The sequence below is a fragment of the Nuphar pumila genome, chromosome 7 (assembly GCF_984573655.1).
Source record: "Nuphar pumila chromosome 7, dmNupPumi1.hap1.1, whole genome shotgun sequence".
NCBI lineage: Eukaryota > Viridiplantae > Streptophyta > Magnoliopsida > Nymphaeales > Nymphaeaceae > Nuphar > Nuphar pumila.
In genome coordinates this window covers 101,984,431-102,002,519 of record NC_143255.1, presented here as the reverse complement: position 1 = coordinate 102,002,519, position 18,089 = coordinate 101,984,431, and the positions used below count along the sequence as shown (strand labels likewise).

The following is an 18,089-nucleotide window of genomic DNA, read 5'->3' as shown; positions in this document are numbered from 1 at the left end:
ACAACCCAAAGAACTAGATGTTAGAGAGTTCTAAAGGCAAGTAGTGATAACCAAAAGGAATACAAAAATGACTAGCCGTTAATACTCTCTAATGGCTAGTAGTGCTTGTTAAAAATTGTACATATATATATATTATGTATATTTATTTATATAAATATTTTTTTTCTCTTTCTTTACACTTACTAGGTTAGTTTAGTTAGGTTGTTTTTTACTTTTCTTTGTTGGTTTTTGACTAGACAACAAAAGGTTGACTAGTCAACCATAGAGTCGTTGGGGGTCCAACGGACCTATTTAGAGTCGTTGGACCCCCCAACGACTCTATGGTTCCTCTCTCTTTTGTAAGCTATTGTCTTGTATATAAATAGGGATGAAACCCCTTATTTGATGTGTGCTTATTGCATAAAGGTTATCAATAAAATTTTATTTATTTTAGCTCCTTGTTTTGCCCTTTGTGTGAGTTTTGTGAGTAAGCACATTTGTGGTTTTTGGTGTGTTCACTTTAGCATTGTGGTAGATCTTGTTGGTGGCTTCCGTTTCTTTACATGGTATCAAAGCAAGGTTCGCTCTTGACTCTTAAGGATTGTGTATTGCCTCGTTTTTTGTGCTCGTGGGAGAAAAAAAGAATTTCTTGGTGATTCAAATGCTCGTGTATTCGTGGTGGTGTGCTCATATTACTACTCTCTCTTTCTCATCTATTATCTTGTTTTTTTGTCTTTTCTACTTTTTCTCTCTACTTTGTAAGGATGGATGACAATGATAAAGTCACCATCGTACCCACGAAACTCAATGATACTAATTTCATAATGTAGTCTTCAATAATAAAGCACCACACGTGAGGAAAAAGATTATAGGGATTAATTGATGGTTCTGATCCGAAGCCTAAACTTAGCCCTCACAAAGGTAGAGAACGAAAAAGAGGTGTTTGTTGCGGATGTTGAGAAGACTAAAGCACTAGTCACTTAAAAAAAAGTAGAAAGAGTGGAGAATGGGGCCTGCCAAGATCATATCTTGGTTAACCAATAGCGTGGATATTTAAAAATGCTCTAGTCTCACAAAATTTGAGCACGCTAACAAAGCTTGGGAATACGTTAACAATATGTATTATCTTAAGGATATTGCTCATGTGTGCAATATTCAAAATAAAGTTCAAACTGACTCAAAAAGACAAAAGTATTAGGGAATACTATAATGAATTGTCCGAACTTTGAGAAGAATTATTTATTCTTGAGCCTAAGTGGCATTGTGCAAAAGATATAGAGCTCTCGCAAAAGCAACTTGATGCGAAACATTTCTATCAATTTATAAACGGCTTGAGACTAGAATTTGAAAGCACCAAATACGCTATTCTTCATAAAGGGAAAGTACCCTCTATTATTGACGCTATTGAAAATTTGAGTATGGAAGAGAATAGGCTAAAAGGGCACTCTTTGAAAAATGAAGACGACTCTGTTTTGGCCATCTCTAAATCGAGAAACTACATACGCCCCTACAAACCACCTCATTGGAAACAAGGAAATGAGTATGATAACAAGCCTTATTGGAAACAAGGCAATGATTACGACAGAAAAAAAAATATTTGTTATAATTGTCATGAACCCGAGGACACTAAGCCTCAATGCCCAAAGTTTAGAAGAAGGGAAGAAAAGAAGGTAGCTTCAGTTGGCTCTTCACAAAAAACTAATGATGCACTCGTATCAATGTCACAACTTATGGAGATTCTCCAACCACTTCTCAAAGGAGTATCTTCTTCAAATGAAACCCTAACTAGAACAATTGTCGATCCCAGTAAAACTCCTTAGATTCTTGATTCTCGTGCTTCCTTTCATATGATTCCTAATAGTAAAATTTTATCTAAATGTCACATCAACTCAATCATGTCAAATGTTTTTACAACTGATGGTACATATCTTGAAATAGAAGAAGGAATTTTGAACAGATTTTACAAAACTCCAAAAAATTTACCATTCCAAAAGTTAGATATATTCCCAAATTAAATTTAAATCTCTTATCTCACAAATATCAGGCCATGAATATAATGTTTCATTCTCTTATGATGGATGTTGGGTATAGGATTGTCAGTAAGGGAAGTTGATTGGGGAAGGCTATAGAGAAGGAGGTTTCTATTACATGAATTTTTTTAAAATACCCAAGAATGCTTTTTATTATAATGTTAAGAAATTAGAGTTGGATATATGGCAGAAACGACTTGGTCATCCTAATGTATCCAAAATTTAACACTTTCCAAATTTGAAAAAAAATTATAATTCTAAAAATTTTACATGTAAAAGTTGTATTAATGAAAAAAATAAAGATTACTATTTCATAAAAGAACTTTCTTTTCTTCTAGACTGCTTGAGATAATACATTCAGATGTTTGGGGGCCAACACCAGTTATATCAAAGGGTGGATATGCATACTATGTGATTTTTGTTGATAATTTTTCTAGGTATACTTAGATCTACTTTCTCAAACATAAATATGAGGTCTTCTCACATCTTCAAATATTTCACAACTTGGTAAAAAATAAGTTCAAAAAGGATATTTCTCTTTTTCGCACAAATTCAAGGGGAGAATTTTTATCAAAATAATTTAAAAATTATTCAAATTTGCATGGTATCACACATCAAAGATCTTGCCCTCATACACCACAACAAAATGGTTTGGCTGAACGAAAGCACAGACATATTGTGGAAACAACCAGAACTCTATTAATAGCAAATCAAGTGCCAAAAGAATTTTGGGCAGAAGCAACCCTAACTGTTATGTATAATGCCTTATTCTTCTTTACAAAATATAACACCAATTGAAAATTTCTTTAAAGTAACTAAGAATTTTTTGGTGCAAATATTTTTTTTTTACTAACAAAAATCATAAAATCTCTCTTCGTGCTATTCTTTATACCTTTTTGGGTTATGCAGATAACCAAAAAGGCTACAGGTGCTTTGATCCTAAAAATAAAAAATTATATGTCTCATGTAACGTGACCTTCCTAGAAAAAGAAAGCGCCTTTGACTTTAAAAAGACGAAGAAAGTAGAAGAGTATTCATTTTTATTTGATTTAAGTTCAAGTCATGAAAAATGTGATTATGAATGTGAACTGGATAGTGGTCTTGATATAATAGATGTATATGATCTTGATAATGGTCATAAAGATATAATTAGTGAAGAGCAACCTCATAGGAACAAAAACTATTTACAATATTCTAAACATAGGGACCTTAACCAACCATGTGCATTGGAAAAGTATGTTGAACAGCCTGAAGTTCATACTAGAAGGTCATCTAGGATTTCCAAACCACTTGAAAAGTTTTTGTCTTATGATTCTTTTTCTCCAAAATACAAGGCAGTTATTACACTAATTCATTCAGATGTGAAACCTTCAACTTATACTCAAGCTAAAGAACATTTTGAATAGGTAGAAGCCACGAGAATAGAGTTAGAAGCTTTACAAAAGGCTAATACTTGGACCATTCAAGATATTCCAAAAGAAAATGAACCTATAGGTTATAGGTGAGTATACAAAATTAAAACAAATAGTGATGGAACTCTTGAAAGATATAAAACCAGATTAGTTGTCAAAGGATATTCTCAAGAATACGGCATAAATTATACGGAAACCTTTGCTCTGGTCGCTAGAATGACTATTGGTAGAACTCTAGTAACATTAGTCTATGTTCGAAAATGGCCTATATTTCAAATGAATGTTAAAAATGTTTTTCTTAAAGGAAAACTAGTTGAAGAAGATTATATGGAGACACCACCAAGTATAAGTATTGCTAAGGGTAAAGTTTTTCGTTTGGAAAAGGCTTTCTGTGGACTTAAACAAGCCCAAAAGGCTTAGTACGACCAGTTTAGTTGAGTTATGCTTGATATTGGATTTAAAACTTGTTTGACTCACATTGCACTGTTTGTTAAGATTTCTGATGCATGTATTATTATTTTTCTTTTCTATGTGAACGACATGATCATCATCGGAGGAGATAAGCAGAGAGTTGAAAATATTAAAAAACTTTTCAAAAAACATTTTGAAATGACTGATTTAGGCTTCTTAAAATATTTCTTAGAAATCAAAGTTGTTTACTCTCCTAAAGGATATTTATTATCTCATACTAAATTTGCATTTGACATTTTCTCCAAGTCTGGCATCATAGATGATAAGAGAGTTGATACCATTAAGATTGCTAGCACCAATATGCGAATTGATGATGGAGAACTTCTTGAAAATCATACTCTTTCCAGACAGCTTATTGGAGCACTCTCTTACCTTTCAATTACTAGACTTGACATAACACACGCACACACAACTAGTCAATTTCAACACTCTCACTTTTGTTCACATGGGAGCAGTTATGCGTATTATTAGATATATTAAGACTTCTCTTTCTCGAGGCCTCTTTCTGTCTGCTTCATCTTCTTTAGATTTAATTGTTTATATTGATGTTGACTGAGGAGGTGATCCCAATAACGGACACTCAATCACAGGTTTTTATGTTTTCTTAGGTGAATCTCTGATTTCATGACGATGCAAGAAGCAGCGGAAGGTTTCGCTTTCATCAACTGAGGTTGAATATCGGTCCATGACAACTACAATGATGGATGTAGTCTAGCTCAGAAGGTTGTTGGCTGATATGGGAGCTCAAGTGATAGGATCCTCTCGCATGTGTTGTGACAACAAGAGTGTGATTTGCATTGCCAGTAATCGTACTTTTTATTAACGTATTAAACATATCAAAATGGATTGTCACTATGTTCGAGAGAAGTATCTACATGGCACTATTGATCTGCCATATGTTACATCAGAATACTAATTAGTAGATTTCTTCACCAAACCTTTCGTTGTTCCCCGTTTTTACTTTCTATTAGACAAACTTTCCGTTATTGTACCGTAAGTTTGAGGGAGAGTGTTAAAAATTATATATATATATATATATATATATACACACACACATATTTTTTTCTCTTTCTTTACGGTAACTAGGTTAGTTTAGTTATGTTGTTTTTTACTTTTCTTTGTTGGTTTTTGACTAGTTAACCATAGAGTCGTTGGGGGTCCAACGGCTCTGACTCTATGGTTCCTATTTCTTTGTAAGCCATTGACAGCTATATAAATAGGGGTGAAACCCCCTCTCTAATGTATGCTTCTTGCATAAAGGTGATGAATAAAAATTTATTTATTTTAGCTCCTTGTTTTGCCAATTGTGTGGGTTTTGTGAGTGAGCCCATTTGCAGCTTTTGGTGTGTCCAGTGTAGCATTGTGGTGGATCTTGTTGGTGGCTTATGTTTCTTTACAATGCTAAACTCAAAGAAATAAGTAAAGAATGCACTCGAGGGAATATTAACTATGCCATACTAATATTCTATGTTGATCTATACAAGAATATCAAATACAATATTTTAACACCCACCACCTACATCAGTGTACTGGGTCTGATTCGCTCCTTATAACTTACAAACTGGCTTTACGTGAATTCTCCTGATAGTGGTGGTCAGAACCTATCTTCTGAGATTATCTTGAGAAAAAAGAAGTTTCATAAAATATAACAAGATATTTCCTTGCCAAGGTCTCATGAACAAGAATTATGACTATGCTTTGGACCCTTTGTATTAACTTAGGAGTGTTTAACTAGAATAAAATTACCAAATTGCCCCTAAGATTGTAACACTTAAAAATACTAACATTGTTTAATGTTAAGAAAATACTTCTGTATTTTATCAAACTAAAATTAGTAAAGTACCATTTATTACTATTGAAATCTTATTTGACTTCTACTTTTCCTCTAAAAATATTTAATATGCCCATAAAAATAACAATAAATTGCCTACAATCAATACAAATGGTTAATACTGTCACGGGCCTATTTCCTTCAATAGGCCAGTGCGACGTGATGATCCTTCCTTACTGCTGCAAGCCTACTTATCGCTCACTTGCCAGTTGCAGAAGTTTGTAATCAGAATGCAAGGAGAGAATAGAGGAAGAAAAATTGCAATCACAAGAAGCAATCACAACGAGGGTGAACAAAAGAAGGCTCAACGCATTTGATTCATTCATAATTTTGTCCGCAGGCTCATTACAGTTCAAGTATACGGGTTGCCCCATCAGGGTATTGATTCACCAGAACTAGGCAGATTACATCAGACTCAACAAAAGCAAAACAGACTCTAGACACAACTTTACAATGTAAGTCACAAGGGAACATGCTCCCCCCTTCAAATCATGTGTCGTCCTTGGTGTCATATGTTTCATAGTAAGCCCTGACTTCAGTCGGATAGCGGTTATTCATTCGAAATGCGAAATGCAGGCTCTCACGCCGGTTAGGATGTTTCATCCCACTGTACTAAATACTTCTTCGCTTCGCCCAAATAGTTGACCTTGTGATGAACAATTTAACTGAGGTACTTCTCGGACCGTTGTGCAGTCGGGGCCCTCTGCATGATAGGAGCGTGTTGTAGCACGCGGCGTTCCAGATCTCTATTGTCTGGATGGAATTGCTTGAGGTTGCACACGTGGAACACCGGATGCACCTTGAAATATGGGGGCAACTCCAGCTTGTACGCCAGTTTGTCCACCTTCTTTGTGATGGTGAATGGTCCTTCATACTTTCTGATCAGTCCGCGGTGCCGTCCGCGGAAGATGCATGTGCGACCAGGATAAAGCTTCACCAACACTTGGTCTCCAACTTGGAACCCAGCGGGCCGATGATGCTTGTCCGCCCATTTCATTTTCTTTGTCGCCTTATGTAGGAATGCATTCGCCAACTCATTTTGCTCGTGTTAGTCTCGAACAAACTGATAAGCGAAGGATGGCCTTCCCTTTTCTTGCGCAGCAAGAGTGTGCGGGGTCCGTCGTTGTTGCCCCGTGGCTATCTCAAACGGGATGTGACCTGAAGACTCGCACTTCTGCAGATTGTAACAAAACTGGGACACGTCCAGGAGCTTTACCCAATTTTTCTAATTGGCACTAACAAAGTGCCTAAGGTACTGCTCGAGTATCCCATTGATGCGCTCTATTTGCCTATTTGTCTACGAATGAAAGCTTATTGAAAACAGCAAATCAGAGTCAAGTATCTGAAATACTTCACGCCAGAACTTGCCCGTGAAGCGAGCATCGCGATCACTCACAATGCTTTTTGGTATGCCTTAGTGCTTCACCGCATGCCTTACAAACAAATCTGCAGGGCACTCCTTTGAAGCTGGGATGAAGGTAGCATACTTTGAGAAACGATCCACCACGACGAGGATAGAACTGAGGCCCTCTACCTTTGGCAGACTAACAATGAAGCCCATGGAGATGCTATCTCAATGACGTTCTGGAATTGATATAGGCTCAAGGAGATCAGCAGCCTTCTGGTTTGTCCCCTTATCTTGTTGACAGATGAGGCATGTTGGCACATACCCCCTCCATGTCGTCTCTCATCTGCGGCAAATAATAGCCGCGCTCAAAAGTGCTAAGGTTCGCTCCTGACCAGGATGGTCAGCCCATAGTGTATCATGGCACTCCTTAAGCAGTTCTCGGCAGAGACTTGCCCACCACGGCACGAAGGCGCTTTCCCCTTTTGTCACAAAGAGGTCGTCTTGTAACCAAAATCGTCGAGTCTTCCCTACCTGCGCCAGAGAAACAAGGTATTATGTTGTCGGATCCTGCTGCGTACCTTTACGGATGAGGCTCAGCAATGCGCCCTCCAAATGTACTTCAGAAGGCTCTGTGCGTGCAGCTGTCAGTTCAACCCTGTGGCTCAAGGCATCCGCCACAACATTGATATTTTCAACCTTGTACTCTAAGGCAAAGTCGAAGTCAACCAAAAACATCTACCACCGAGCTTGCTTAGGCGTTAGTTTCTTCTGTGTTTGAAAATAGCTCATAGTAACATTGTCCATCTTGACGACGAACTGGGCACCCAGAAGGTAGTGCCGCCAAGTCCAATGCCAATACACGATGGTTGTCATCTCACGTTCATGCATCGTGCAACGCTTATTTGCATCCTTTAGCTTACGATTCTCATATGCAATCGGATGACCTCCCTGCATAATAATTCCGCCGATGGCAAAGTTTGAGGCGTCTGTGTGGACCTCAAAGGGTCTCGAGTGATCAAGCAGTCGCTGCACTATCTCCCTCACTAAGGCTTTCTTCAAGACGTCGAAGACATCTTGGCATGCTCATGTCCAGAGCCATACCCGATTCTTCTTTAACAAGTCAGTGAGGGGCGCAACAATGAGGGAATAGCCTTCGATGAAACGACGATAGTAGTTTGTCAAACCAATGAATGACCGCAAATCTGACACTTTCTTGGTGAAACCCATTCCTGGATGGCCCTTAACTTTTGCCCATCCATACGCAGCACACCACGCCCCACAACGTGGCCAAGGAAGTTGATGATCTCCTGCCCGAAGAGACACTTCTCTCGTTTGACACAAAGGTCATTCTCCTTCAGCACCTGAAACATTATTCGCAAATGCCCAACATATTCCTCCATATTGTTGTTGTAGATCATGATATCATCCAGGTACACTACCACGAACTTGTCTAAGTAAAGGTAGAAGATCTGGTTCATTAAAGTCGTGAACGTGGCTGGAGCATTCGTCAACCCGAATGGCATTACTAAGAATTCATAAGCACCATAACGGGTGATGTAAGTTGTCTTCGGCTCATCGCCATCTGCAATCCTCACCTGTCAGTAACTCAATCTCAAGTCTAGCTTTGAAAAGACTCGGGCACTACCCAACTAATCGAACAAGTCCGCTATTAGTGGCAACGGGTACTTGTTCTTTACTGTGACCTTGTTTAGCACACGGTAATCCACACATAATCGCTTGGAGCCATCATGTTTCATCTGAAATAGGACCGGTGCGCCAAATGGAGCTTTTGATGGGCGAACGATGCCTGCATCCAACATCTCGTTCAGCTGCCTACACAGCTCTTTCAACTCAGTTGGCCCCATGCGGTATAGAACCATTGCGGGAGGCTTTGCTCCTGGGGTCAACTCAATCTTATGGTGGTAGACGCTTCGGCAATTCCGGAGGCATCACCCCCCGAAACTCTGCCAACAGTGGGGCTAGGGTCGGCGGCAATGTTGCTTGCACTTTCCCTTCTTCTACGTGCACGACAACTAAAAATGTTTGTTCTCCATGCTTGACACCCTTCTTCAATTGTATTGTCGATAACACTAAAGACTTGCCTTTTTTGCGTAAGGCACTGCACTGTATGGGACAGGTTTGGCCCCAAGATCGTCAACGTGTTAAACTTTGGCAACATTATAACATTCTAGCTCCGCAGAAACTTCATACCCAAAATCATCTTAAAATCGTCCAGGGGCACCACAGAGAAGTTGGCTTTGTCGGCCCAACTCCCCACTTGGATAGCCACATCTCTTGCTTCACCAAGGATGGGTTTGGCCTCTCAGAGTTCACTGTTTTGATGGTCATCTGCTTTGGCCGGGCTTGAAGCTCAACCGCTTCGCTTCTTCCCCAGAGACGAAGTTGTGTGTGGCCCCAGAGTCTACCATTGTTGAAGTAGACTTTCTATTCATAATGACTTCGAGATACATCAGTTCTTTGCTAACCTGCATGTTCTCAACTGCGAAACTTCTAGTTGTGTTGATCAGTGTTTTAAAACTCGCCGAGTCAACTCATTGACTCGGCTGACTCGGCTCGGCTCGCCCCTCCAGCGAGTCAACCCGGCAAGGCAAACTCGGGCTTGACTCGGCCTGACTCGGCTTGACTTGACCTGACTCGGCCTAACTCGGGCGAGTTTTGGGATGTTTGAAATTTGTTGTTTGAGTTTCAAATTACAGTTTCGAAATATATAAGTACATATATTTTAACAAGAGTTACCCCCAGATTTTGTATAAAAAAGAAAATAAAAATCATTTAAAGATAAAAAAGCATTTAAATCCATAGAATAAAATCGCCATGTTGTTCGAACTATTGTTCACCCTATGTTATCAACTTATTCTAGCAAAATATTTTAAAGAAATGATTCTCACTATATATGGCGGGTCAGTTGTGCCTATGGGAAGTCACATTTAGGTTTCATCATCCATTTGTTATGTGAACAAGCATTGTACATATTCAAATATTAGTAGTCTTTTTATAGTTGTGCCATTAATATATTTCCTGCATAGTTTTATACATGATAAAATTGCTTATTTATGTTGATATTGGGCATTCTGTAAACTTTCAATATGCACATATATCCCTGTTTTACATTTATGGATTTGTTAGAGAGGGAATTAAAACTTTTAAAACAAGCTAGCATATATGATTGGCCATTTTAGGAACCTTAGGTAGTAGCAGACTGAACTCATGGTGACCAAATCCTCTAATTCAAGTCATGAATTAGTCAAAGTGCTTGTATAGATATCAAATTCAATTATTCAAGCAAACCACTATAGCTTTTTGCAGTTGTTTTTATATTCTTACAGACATTTGGAGACTATGTTTACTCAAAAACATGATTTCAGACAAATTATATATTGTTTTTCTTTTAAAATCAAAAGTTAACAAAACCCGATCCGAGTCACCGAGTTGACCCGCCGAGTCACGAGTCAATAAAGAACGAGTCGAGCTCCGAGTCACGGGTTTTAAAACCTTGGTGTTGATCGACCGCATGGCCCTCATCCTTGGTTGCATCGTCTCAGTATCACTGCATTCTACTTGCGCCGCGTTTGCTTGCCCATCGTCCTTCACGAGTCGCTTTGGGCATTGCCTTGCGATATCCCTATCCCCACAGAACCAGCAAGTAACAACTGCTCCCTTGTTGTTGTTGTTATACTTCTTGAATATCTGCTTCTTATCGAATTAGTGGGATGTCGACACTTCACCCTTGTTGTCACGTCGCTTGTCCTTCTTGCCCCCGTGGTCAACCTTCTTCCCAACCTTGGTTGATGGGTGAAGGGCTTGCGCTGAGTGTCAGCTAAGCGCTCGATCGTCACGTACGCATCTTCTTAAGTACTGAGGTTGCTCCTTTCCACTTCGGACTATGCCCATGTTGAAGTCCCACAATGAATCAGTTGAGTTTGTCCTCGTCTAGCATGTTAAGCACCTCAAGCATAAGCTTGTGGAACGTTCTGACATAGTCTTGCAACGAACAGTATGTTTAAGATTTGACACCATTCTGTAAGAATGTCTTTGTGCATTCCTTAGCATGAAGTAGTTGCACAGTTCCATTTTGAAGTCGTAAAAGGGGTCTATCACGCATTGACCCCTCTCCATGTCACTGTGTTTCCTCCTCTACCAAGCGATAGCATCTCCATCCAATAGGGTTACTGAAGCCTTGATCCTGAGATCTTCAAGCGTCACATTCTGAATATCCAAGTAGTCTTCTACTTTGAACAAAAAGTTCTCAATGGCTTTGCTCTCACGAGAACCATTGAACTTTGTTGGTCTTGACACATCAATCATTGATGGTCTCTCACCATTTTCCCTATTTAAGGTCACTGTCTGCTGTAATGTACGGTTCTTCAACTGAAACTTCCCTACTTCAGTCAGCAAGTCGGCCACTATTGTCATCAACGAAGTGACTTGTTCCGTCAGCAAGATCACCTGCTCTTACAAGCTCGCCACCACATCATTCAGTCCACTGAATGATTCAACTGCGCGTGAAATCGCTTCTTCGTGCAAAGTCACATCTTCCACCAACCTGTTGACAGTTGCAGTCATTTGCTCTTGGTCCCGAGGTGAACCCATCTCCTCAGCTTCGGCAATTGTCTTGCCTTTAGTGTTACGCAAGTTTTGATAGGGCATCACGATGTCTTGCTCACAAATCGTAGCATGTCGATGCGTCTGTCGACACCGACTCTGAAGTCCCTTCCCCAGCACGAGAACGGGCTCTGGTACCACTTGTCACGATCATATTTCCTTCAATAGGCCAGTGTGGCGCGATGATCCTTCATTACCGCCACAAGCCTACTTATCGCTCGCTTGTCAATAGCGGAAGCTTGTAATCAGAGTGCAAGAGAGAATAGAGGGAGAAGAATTGCAATCACAAAAAGCAATCACAACTAGGGTGAACAAAAGAAAGCTCAACGCATTTGATTCATTCACAATTTTGCCTGCAGGCTCATTGCAGTTGAAGTATATGGGTTGCCCCTTCTGGGTATTGATTCACATGAACCAGACAACTTACTTAGACTCAACAAAAGCAAAACAGACTCTAGACGCAACTTTACAATGTAAGTCACAAGAGAACAAATACACTCCTACAGTTAATATGTTTATTGAACACTCATATGCTATACACATGTTTGAGTGCATGCACACATGTACTATTTTGTTCCATGGAACTGTATCAATACACGTTAGATGTATTTTAGTCAAACAAATGATTAAGGAATACTTGGAAGGAGGCACCTAGAGGTGACACGAAGGATTGTAAAGTGACCGAAGTTGTAGATCCAGATAGACAGGAATGGAGAAATAAGACTTGACCCTATGTAGTTGGGAAAAGGCTTGATGGTGAAGAACTTAGCAAAACCCATTTTTTTCTGTTTTTTGTTAAATCTAACCTCATAAATGTGATATATGCTTCATTTAGTAGGAATCAGCTTTTGGGTTAGCAGGATCCAACATGCCCACAGGTTTTTCCAGAGATGCAAAATAAGCTGGTTAATTTTCTCAATTCAAAACATGTTTTGCATCGAAAAAACATGATCCAAGGCTTGATTCCCAGTGAATCGACCATGTTGAACACATCTGAGGTTAGAATGAGTCACACTGACCAGGACCAGGACATCCTAACTAGATTATAGGTACAATCAAATTGTAGCAAATATATATTTGTATTTGGAGAGAGAAAGAAATAGTGTGTGTTACCAAAATGCTAAGGCAACTAAATTCTTAATTCTAGAACCAAGTTTTGGGAGTGACTTGGGCAAACCCTTATGACCTGTTGGCCCAATGGACCAGGTCATGGGTTGCTTATAAGACCTGATCCCATCAAGAACCAGGACAAAGCCTGTCCCATTAATAAATGAACCAGGTCACCCTCAAAACCCAAGGGCCAAGGCTGAACAGGTCATGCAGGCTTCTTTTTTAGTTCAAAGCCATGATTTTGAAATAGAAGCCCGTTGGAACCAAAACCATGATTTAGATAAGGCCCAATGTGGGCCTTGCAATCACCATAATTATTTTATTAAGACTCATTTTCTTTCCATTTTTTGTTTTTATTACCTTGCGTTATTTAGGAAAAGGTTACCGATAGGATTGAAACAAGAGAAACCCAAGATATCATCTTGTGACTTTGCACACAACCATCAGATTCTACCTGAAGCAACTAATTTAGTCCAGAAATCTGACTTAAATAATTTTGAAATTTCAAAGCGAAACATATTCTGACCATCACTATGAAATTATGGAAATACATGAAATATAAGGATCCAATTGGATACACTCAAATCCTAAATTCGTAATACTATGCAGTAAAAGATGCTAGTATGGTATTGGTCAAGTCCTTTTGTGTTCATGTTTGCTGAACTTTGTGATATATTATTATATAATCAAGCAGATCAGTTCATCATTATGTGGAAATATTTAGGTTGGACTAAAATATTCTCACCAAATGTCAAAATTTATAAAAGATTTGTAGAGTCCTCAAAAATAAACTGCAACCTACTTTCACCCTCTTCTTTAGAAAAAATCCTGAAAAATAGGCGACTCTTTAACTTTTTCACAAAAACCCTTAAAAAATGCAGCTAGCTTAAAAAAACCCTTCCCTTCAAATGGGCCCTATGTGATGCTATAACAAACTAATAAACATTACAATACGCTTTATCCACAAAAATCAGAATAATACATATACATATTTTCTAGCTAGAAACATGTAGGTATATCCGTATAGACCAAACTACAAAAATTTTCTTCCCCCTTTAAGAAATAAAAGTTTCCCCATGCTTGTGATGACTCTAATGCAAGACTCAAGTGGCAGACTTTCACTGATTGTCATGGTTAGGGGCCCTCCATTCATTATTGATCAACACTATTTGTTGGGCCTCCTCAACAATCAAGAAAGCTTCATGGTCTAGGCTCAACTCGATGTCTTTAGGACATGGTGAGTTTAAGGGTTATACCTACTTGCAAAGAAAAATACAGACAAAAGTATAATCGATGTTCAGCATTAACCAAGAAATTTTATTGAAACCGCAGGATACGAACTCCTACATCATAATTTCCATTTGGAAGGCTAGTGCAGTGCAATGCATCATCAATGTCCGTGCACCCTGCATTGAATATGACAAATGATCACGTATATATCTTTGTTTATCACTACTAAATACCAGTGTATGACATAATGAAGAGTTTGCATCATTAGATTGTTGTAATTTCAGAGATGGTAACAGATTGCATCCTTCTTCAAATTTACCAGGTGGGTCAACACTGAAGACTCGCACATGACGCAAATCTTCTCTATTTGGATTTTCCAAATCAGCATTAGACAAACTCCACGGCAGTGGTGGTAGGCAAGCCAAAACTTGTGCAGAGAATGGCCTTGAATCGATATCATTCTCAATCAATACAACCTTCATAAATGCAAACACATAATCAACAAGATAATAAGTACAATTCATCTACAATATCAGATTTTGCAAAATCAAGATTGAAAGAACAAATAGAATTATATCTTAGACATCTGATTCAACTTGCCTCAGTTTCAGTATCACGATCTCCTATATCACCAATAGTACGTACATAGTGACCAGAAGGGTATCGAGATAAACAATCCCAAGAATCAACTGAAACGATGATCCTTTTGTCTAGTAGATTCCCAAGCTGTCGAGTTTGAATCCTAATTTTAGGAATTCTTTGATCTTTGGAGACAAATAAAGCATGAGCAATTCCACCAGTACCTGCAGGCATTGGCATTGGTTCCAAGGAGCCGCAGTAGCTGCACAAAGCATCACATCAATAGGGAACTAAAACAAACTTGATCAGAAAGTAATCAATGAGCGGTGGGAAAAAAACAACGCATTGAAGTTTGAAACTTTTCAGCACTCTGAAATGCAAAATATGCAAACGCATCAGACTACTTCCTCTTTCTCGCTTAGTGGGTGCTCCTTAGCCACCAGATGTATTTCTCTCACTGTTACTAAATTTTTCATCTGTTGCTTTTAGCTTGAAAATTTTCAGCACTTGGAAATGCAAAATACTCAGACGCATCAGACTACTTCCCCTTCTTGCTTAGTTGGTGTTCCCTAACCACCACATGTATTTTGCTCATGCTTACTAAAATTTTCTTTGCCCTACACCACTTCCTTCCCAAAAGAAAAGGAAAAGGAAAGAAATGGACAAGCCTCTGGTCTCTTAATTAGCAAAGACAAGGCAAAGATGTTTGCCTTTCATCTATTACCTAGTAGACAGAGGAAAGCAGTGAGCGGGTTGGAAGCATGCCTCAGTTAGTCAATAGTGGAGTGGCTACGTTGGAGCTGCAGCTTTGGCTTTTGGATCCGACAAAAAGGAGTTAAAAGACCACTAAGGAAGAGCATTTGCACTCTATTGGAAACTTTTCACTTCTTCTCTTGTGGTGGTGCATCTTAAACTAAAATTGTAGGTAAATACTCTCCACAATTGTCAAACAACAAAATCCTGGAAGTTCAGCATGGACATTAGGTCTGAACATTGAAACCAAACCGTGTTACACACACATATATATATATGTACATATATACATATGTATGTATGTATGTATCATGTACGTTTGCCTCTTAAGGTAGATACGGGTCAAGAGGATGAGGTAGACTCAAATCCAAATCAGAGACAATTCAAATGTGGAGATAAGAAAGCACGGATAAGATTGTTAGGCACAATTGAAGGGAAAGTTGATCTAGAGAATTCTGCATCAAGGAAAGATAATTTAAATGTAAAATCCGTTTCTAAAATTGTGCCTACAATTAAGGAGAGGAAATATGTACATGATAGCATAGCTATTAAAGATATCAATGGAACCTCTCATCTCACGTCTCATTGAAGAGAGATTGAGAGAGAAATTCCTTTGGTCGTGGACGTATTACATAGATTTTCATGAGTCAAACCATGTTACACCTTGTGTGTGTGCGTATTTTTTCCCTAATCTGTGTGTGTGTGCATGTGTGTGTGATACCTTTAACTTGGTATCAGAGTGTCGCCCGATCCTGTGAAGTGCAGAAACATGGCTGCAGAGAACTCAAACAGCAACAACAACAATACTCTAATCACATCAGGTCAGAGCTCTTTGTTTCCTATCCTCCCCGCTCCCACAAACCTGCCGTATTTCCTCTATGTGAAGTTGTCCACAGACAACTTCCTCTTATGGGAGTCTCAATTCATCCCTCTTTTGAGAAGTTACAATTTGACAGGATACATAGATTGATCCCTTCCTTGCCCTGCTGAATATCGAATGAAAATGAGCATGTTAAAAAAACAGCTTATGAAGAATGACAAAGGATGGATCAACTTCTTTTAAGTTGGATCCTATCTTCGTTAACCGATGCTGTCCACAGCCAGATCGTGGGCCTAAAAACATCTTACAGTGTTTGGTCAGCCCTTAAACGTATGTATGTGGTACACTCAAGGGCCCATGTGCAGCAGTTGAAGTCCCAGTTGCAGAATTTAAGAAAGGGGACAGACTCTATAATGACGTAATTTAACAAAGCAAAGAGTATAGCTCATCAACTGGCTATGGCTTCCAAGCCAGTTGATGATGATGATGATCTAATGCTTCACATATTATCCGGCCTTCCTACGAGTGAATGTGGATCACTTAGGACTGCTCTAAATACTCGGACAGATGAATTTACTCTCGAGGATCTGTTAGGCATGTTGCTCACATGAAGCTGAAATGCATGAGCTTGACAGCCCAGAAAATCCTATGAAAAATCTGTCGTAAAGACAACCTAGTCAAAATCAGTATTTAGGAACCAAGGTAACCGTGGCAATTCAAATAGACAGAACTCTCAACATGGGAGAAATAATGGCCGTTATCAAAAAAGAATTTCGAGCAGCAGGAATAACAATCAGCTACTGTCTGGGGGTTCTCATAACCCTATTATTTGTCATGCATGTGGGAATCAGGCCCATATGGCAGCCCAATGACGAATGACATGTCAGGCCTGCCATAAACAAGGGCATGGTGCCCTTCAGTGTAAACTTGACAGGCTTCAGAAAGACAGTGGAACTGCATCACCCGAAGTATATAGTGCCTCAACATCTTCACAGCTTGGTGACAGCGGGTGGTACCCTGATTCAGGGGCAACTCACCACATGACTGTCGACTTCAACAATTTGCCACTTCGGTCTGTTTATCAGGGCAGTGATCAAGTCTGTATCGGAAATGGAGCAGGTTTGAAGATCCAAATTGTTGGTAATTCTATATTTAACTCTTAAATTCTAACGTTCTTATGAAAGATATTCTCCTTGTTCCTTCTATCACTCACAATTTGCTCTCGGTTTATCAATTTTCTAAGGACAATGAGATGACTTCTTATACTGTTGATGGCCCTCTTGATCTTGTGTTTTCAAATGTTTGGGGACCAGCCCTGATTCCCACCATGCATGGACATTATTATTATGTTGATTCCGTTGATGCTTTCTCGAGATATACTTGGTTATTTGTTATTAAGCAGAAATCTGAGGTTTTATCTGTTTTCCAAACTTTTCAAAATCTTGTTGAAAATAGATTCGGAAGAAAAATAAAGTCACTTCAAAGTGACTGGGGTGGAGAATATAGACCTCTATCCACTTACCTGAAATCATGTGGAATTGAAAATTGTGTTACTTGTCCTCACACACATGAACAACACACACAAACAAAACGGGTGTGTTAAGAGCAAGAATCGACATATTGTCGAGACTGGCCTCACGTTGCTTGCTCAGTCAGGTCTCCCTTTTAAGTTTTGGGAGTATGCTTTTCTAACAACCATGTATTTAATTAATCGCATACCGTCCAACACCACCAAGATGAAATCCCCATTTCAAATCTTATTTAAGGAAGCGCATGATTACAAGTTTCTCAAGACTTTCAGGTGTACATGTTATCCCTGCTTAAGGCCTTCCAACACCCATAAACTCCAATTCAAAAGCAGTAAGTGTATTTTTCTGGGATATAGTAGTCAACATAAAGGCTA

At 39.1% G+C, this 18,089-nt stretch overlaps 1 protein-coding gene across 1 annotated transcript in view; it reads right to left on the bottom strand.

Moving 5' to 3' along the window:
- The window catches only part of EMB2763 (ribonuclease II family protein), a 72,588-nt gene that overhangs the window by 34,986 nt on the left and 19,513 nt on the right, over window positions 1-18,089 (bottom strand). Inside the window, exons 9-11 of the mRNA XM_090012553.1 lie at window positions 14,635-14,875; window positions 14,354-14,510; window positions 14,142-14,210 (exon numbers count right to left, since the gene is read on the bottom strand). Of these exons, the coding sequence (XP_089868679.1) occupies window positions 14,142-14,210; window positions 14,354-14,510; window positions 14,635-14,875 (467 nt within the window). The remainder of the gene's footprint in view (window positions 1-14,141; window positions 14,211-14,353; window positions 14,511-14,634; window positions 14,876-18,089) is intronic.